The 6,000-nt window shown below is 26.8% G+C and overlaps 1 protein-coding gene across 1 annotated transcript in view; it reads left to right on the top strand.

The window, feature by feature from the left end:
• Positions 1-462: 462 nt before the first annotated feature.
• LOC107446555 (probable ATP-dependent RNA helicase DDX23) overlaps positions 463-6,000 on the top strand; it is a 55,246-nt gene continuing 49,708 nt past the window's right edge. The window contains exons 1-4 of the mRNA XM_016061231.4: positions 463-598; positions 3,055-3,203; positions 5,495-5,548; positions 5,705-5,830. Coding sequence (XP_015916717.1) covers positions 3,055-3,203; positions 5,495-5,548; positions 5,705-5,830 — 329 coding nt within the window. The 5' untranslated portion in view covers positions 463-598. The remainder of the gene's footprint in view (positions 599-3,054; positions 3,204-5,494; positions 5,549-5,704; positions 5,831-6,000) is intronic.

The following is a 6,000-nucleotide window of genomic DNA, read 5'->3' as shown; positions in this document are numbered from 1 at the left end:
AGACGAGTTGAAGCGAATTGAATACGCGACAAAAAGTTATACAGAATATGGACATTAGATTTTTAATTAATCGATGCACTCGTCGTGCTGGCAAGTGAAAAAACGGAAATTATTCAATATTTCCACAGCGAGTATTTAAAACAAAATGGTTTCCCCTACTCTTCCCTATATCATCTTGATGCTGCAAAAACCATGGAACTCAGAGCAACCTATTGGATTTTAGAGTAACGATATTCGTATGGATTTCAGCTGATCACCATCCCAATGGATCTCGGAGCAGTCCAATTGATTTCGGAGCAACATTATCCTTTTATATGGATTCCGGAGCATCACAAATAACAGAACAACGCAAAAAAGTAGCGGTAAAATTGCTTCTGAAAATAGCGTGTGATTGCATATGCATGCCCTGTATAGTGAAAATGCGCCCTAAGCTTTTAAGTAATTTCGTGTTTTACTACTTTTATTTGAAAGAAATGAATAATCGGAAACTTACGTAGTTTTTTAATTGTTTACATTGCTTCGCATTGTACACCGAGAAGATATTATATTAGAATACCGTGAATAATTTTGTCGGATATCTTTCGAATATTATTTAAAGGTTTCTTGTCTTTTTTATTAATGAAAAATATGAAAGAAATTATTAGTATCTAAACCTTTTCTTCGCTCCTGTCAGCCAATTTTATTATTTAATTTTGTTTTTCATCATGCTTATTTTACTTATTTAATTTTTGTGCACATTCTTTGAAATTTTCTATGCAAACAATTTTTAATTTTTCTTTTAAAATCTGCAATTACATTTAAACTTTTATCTTTTTTATTAAGTTCTTACCTTTTGTTTTAGTCTGCTTAGATCTAAGTTATTTTTATTAATAGTTCTCTACAGTGGCGCTAATGCAGAAAAAATTTTCTGTGTACGTTTTTATTTTATGACCAGTGTTGAACAGCCTACCCAATTCTGAGTATACGACTATCACTGATGAACTTTGTTACCTTCTAATTATGAACCCAACCCAGAACACAAGGGAATTCCAGGATCAAGCATTGGGACAAACTAGCCTCCATGAGGATATTTTGATTGAACTAACCCTCATTTGCGTTGCAAGCAAAGGAAAACCACAAAAACTTCCCACAGTTAGCTCTTGGAAAGGGGATACTCACTTATGATATGTCTGCACTGAGGATATTTTATGTTAGCACTATAGTGAGGACAAGCCTGGAGTAGAATTCATATCAGCCAGCTACTGCTGGCATTTGAACCTGGGTCACCTCATTTGCAGATGAATGCTTCATCAATAAAATTGATAGATTTTATATCCATAATTTTTAACTGGAGGGATCTTTGGATGGGAATACTTCCAGATTCGAATCTGTTTCATGCTTACTACCTTTGCTAAGGCTCCTATAAATTTTTAACTTGGAAAAATTTATAAAAAAAAAAAAAAAAAAAAGAAATGTTGTGATTTTCCCCTAGGATGGCCATGAATTATAATTTTCAAGTTGCTCCCCTTTGGTGATTTATATATATATAGGATATATTGCAGCTTATTCTGTGACATAATAATGTTTTACAGTCTCAATGCTTTTAACAGGAAATACAAATGTTCCTAATGACTTTTTGTGTTAAGAAAAAATTGTAATTAGCTTAAAATCTGTAGAGTTTTGAACTTTTCCGATAAATTTCATATTTATATTCTAAAAAGGTTAACAAAAATTCACTTTTTCTGGGAAAATAAAATGGCTATGTGGTCTACTTTCCGAAAAAATAATTTATTTGATTACTAGTTAAAGGAAGCCATAGTAATATTTATCTAAGTTAATAGAGCAAGATTTTTGAAATTTTTTCTCGTGTTCCTCTGTCTTCTAGACCTAGTCTTTCATTTGATAAAAGGAACCAAGTTTAGCAATTTTTTTTTGGCCATTAAAATAAATTCTTAATTAACGTGTTATCTTAAATTATCTGCTAAAATGAATTCTTACATTTTTAACCATTTTTTGCTCATTTCACATTGAAAGCCAAATCAGTAGCCGTTTGTATGATGTATAATAAAAGTAGTTAAAATTTAAAATTCCAGCTACGTAACCAATATTAACAGTTAAATTTTTAAAGTTTTTTAATTAAAATGTTTATCAATATAGAATTCAATCCTTCTAAGCTAATATTAGCAATTTAAAAACAACAAAATTAAGAATTTTTAACCAGTTATTGGAATTGGTTTAAAATTTTTCAGCAAGAAATAATGAAACAATAAAGTCAAATATCTTGTTTTTTTACTTCTTTTTCACTAATCTGTACGCTGTTGTGATTTTCAAAATGATCCGAGAGACAGTTAAATGAATAAATGCCAAAAGATGCATAGGTTCATAGAAGCATCTTTTCCTAATATATGACAAAAACATGTCACAAATAAAAAAATATATGTGCTTCTATATCAAAATATTTCCCCAATAAAAACATTCAATACATAAATACAAAAAATTCAGATATCTTGCCATGTAATTACTTACTTTTCAAACATATATAAAGAATTATTAAATATTACATTTGTAACTATATAAAGCAGTTGCAAACTAACTATGAAAGTAAATGAAGTCAGACAATAGTTGTAAATACTACTCTAGGTATATTTATGAAAGGTTACTATAAACTATGTCTGAAGCACAACAAAGGAAAAGAAATAAGTGAAATGGCAGTAACAATTATAGTATTTTTGTTAATGCTGTTGTTTTTTGATGCGGTTTTTTTTTTTTCATGGTATATTTACTTTTTGTAAATATTTTTGATTTATTTTTATACTTAAATTTACATGTAAAGAAAACATATTTAGTTTTTTTTATGGAAAATGAAACAAAAGTAATTTTTGTCTCAAAACTTTGTGTTCTGACTCCTCAAATATTGGGGGTGGGGGTCTGAAATCCCCGGTCGCCCTACGTTACCAATACAGGTAAAAAAAATTTGGCAGCAATTTTTTCTAAATTGATACCTATAACTACTGGCTCATTAAGAAATTATGAATTATTAGATTTCAATTTCGTAAAATATTTATTTTATTTTAGATGGATTATAATGACAAAAGCCGCAATTTAGATTATAATAATGACAAAACTCGGATTGAGCATAATGACAAAAGTCGAACTGATTATAATGACAAAAGTCGTAGTCTGGAAAGAGGATCTGATCGATCAAGATCTGAAAAAAGGCGAAGGTTTGTTTTTTATTATTCAATATTATAAGCAATATTTTATCCTTTCTATGTTTTTTTAGGTGATAAAAATAAATTATAAAAGTTGTTTTCTCAATCTGAATTTCAAAATTTTATAAATCTCATCATTATTTTTTATATTTAATTTTTTATATAAAAATCACATTCTAACTGTTAGATTAAATTTAAAGTTATTTTTCTAATCATAAAGAAAATTTGAAAAGCACAAACTGTTTCTTAGCTACAGAATCTTTTGATTAATTTTACTTTTGTTCTTCAGGAAAAAAAAAAAAAAAAATGCATTTTTAGAAAAAAAATCTTATACTCATACCTGGAGATTTAAAATTACCAAGAGGCCTAAAAAAATTCGAGATACCAAAGTTTGACACTATTTATTGACTATGTTTGAAACTAACTATATTATCTAAACTATTAGGTATTTTGTTAATGGGGCTTTGTTTACATTTTAACTGCAGTTACTGAAGTAAATTTTAGGTCTGATGCCATTATCTATTCGTAATTTATATTACAGACTACTCGGATACTATGATTTCTCAGGTTTACTTCCTAATTCTATTAAAATTAAATTTAAACATATAATTGTTTTGCTTGGTTACCATTGAAAATGTATCTACAATTTTGTCTTTTAAATCCCTATTTAAATTTTGGTTTCTATAAAATTTCATTAAATGTTTTTAGTTATAATGCAAAAAGTTAATTCCTAATGTATCACACTTTTCAATTCCTTATTTTCTATGCATTTATTGTCTTGTTTTACACAAAGCTTATAGCAAAAGCAAATATAATTAATTTTCTGTTTAATAATTATAAAATAGTTAGATATGTAATGAAAAATGTTTATCATAAAATATTGCATAATGAAATATCATAATTACTTCATATTAATGAAACAATTTTCAGTTTTAAGTTTCAAAATTTTGAACCAAAAACTTATTTAGAGAGAATGATGAATAAATATTACAAGTCTTTAAATTCTCTTTAAATTTAAATTATTCGAATATCATTTAATCTTAAAATTTAGGATAAAGAAATATTTTACTGGTAAAAAATACTTGAATAATTTTTATTAATTTAATGTGATGACAACCTAATAAATTTTAATCTTCATATAAGAAAATTGGATCTTGCCAATTATAGTCTACAAAAGTCCTGGTTTTTTCTTACTTTAACTGCAGACTTTCCTGCATTGAAAAAAAAAAAAAATCTGCTCTTACCCACATTATTTTATGGAAAAGCAGGGATAGCTAGGAAATTTCAGTACATTTATGCCAAGGGGTGCAATTCTTAAATAACCAAAGGTGTCAACTTTTATAAATTATCTGTAATTATTGCAATTTTATAGTCAAGATTACGATCTTACTGTTGAGTAATAAAAATTAGGGTTTTGATAATTTTACAATAATCTGTTAGAAATACGTCAGCCCCCTTTACTGCATAGAGTTATGAAATTTTGATGTTTGCAACTAATCTACGATATTTTTTTCTACTCCTCATAAATAATATAGACCATAAATAAATAAGCAAAAACTATTTGGTATTAAAAAAAAAGAAATATAATATTGTTTCCTTTCAACAAGTTATTCTAAAACTTTTATCTTCTGCCTTTTTAAAAAAGCGAAAGAATGTGAACTGAAATCTGAAATGTAGTGACAAAAATGCAGGATGATAAAAAAGTGATCAATTTAATTTTATCAGTGTTCAATGAAGTGTTACTTAGTAACACTTCATTATACAGAGTGTTACTTTTTTATTTTACTTAATGGTAAAATCATGCATGATTTCAATAATGTGTATGTATATGGAATTAAATGCTTAAAATTGCTCTAAATTTGAATTTTGAGAACTCTATTTTTGTTTCTGTGTTATTGTACTTTTGATTTCTGATAGCAGAAAGTTCGCACCGCTGAAAAGTTATTCTGAGATTTTAGAGTTCTTGGTAAATTTTTATTCTTTATTTAATAACTTTGTCGTTTCTTTATAAAGTTTCTCATAAAAGTGGTATTAATGATACAATTTTAAAACATATAGTACTACAAACATCATTAAATCTTTATGTTGAATAATTACAGAGTACCAGAATTTTTATATATGAAATAAAATCAGTTTTATTTTTGTTTCTCAGCGACCAGTTTACTCTTTAATATTAAATATAAAATGTTTAGCTTGTTACTATAGTTTTGCTTTCAATAACAGATCATACACTTACTTATTTGTTTCAGTCATATAATTGTTTTTTAAAAAAAAAGATTTTTAAATTAATATTTGTTATTTAGATCAAGATCCCACAGTCCTCGTCGTCATAAGCGTTCTCGAAGTAGAGAAAGAAGGTATCTTATATTACATTACTTTTTTTTTGTATTTAATTGAAATTTAACATTTTTAGATTTCATGTGTAAGTTAATTTTTATACTCTTATTTAGAAAAATTTACTTTACTTTCGAAGCCAGAAAAATGATTAAATAACTAATAGAATTTATTCATAGGTCACGATCCAGAAGCAGAGACCGCCACAGGCATAAAGAAAGGGAACGTGATAAAGAGAGAAGAGACAAAAAGAAAGATAAATCCAAAGATAAGTCTAGGCAAAAAGATCGCAAAGATAAAAATAAGTAAAGTATAAGTTTAAAATGTATTGTGTAATAGTATAATTTTATATGTTAATTATACATAAACACTTGTCTTAGAGGTAGTATCTAATTTGCGGTTGAATTTGTAAATAAATGTAGTTATTATAGAACTAAATTATACATTTAAAAATGTTTTTTTTTTATTGATTGCA

The sequence above is a fragment of the Parasteatoda tepidariorum genome, chromosome 8 (assembly GCF_043381705.1).
Source record: "Parasteatoda tepidariorum isolate YZ-2023 chromosome 8, CAS_Ptep_4.0, whole genome shotgun sequence".
Lineage (NCBI taxonomy): Eukaryota > Metazoa > Arthropoda > Arachnida > Araneae > Theridiidae > Parasteatoda > Parasteatoda tepidariorum.
Note: the sequence above shows the minus strand (reverse complement) of the source record. Positions and strands in the feature narration are given on the sequence as shown.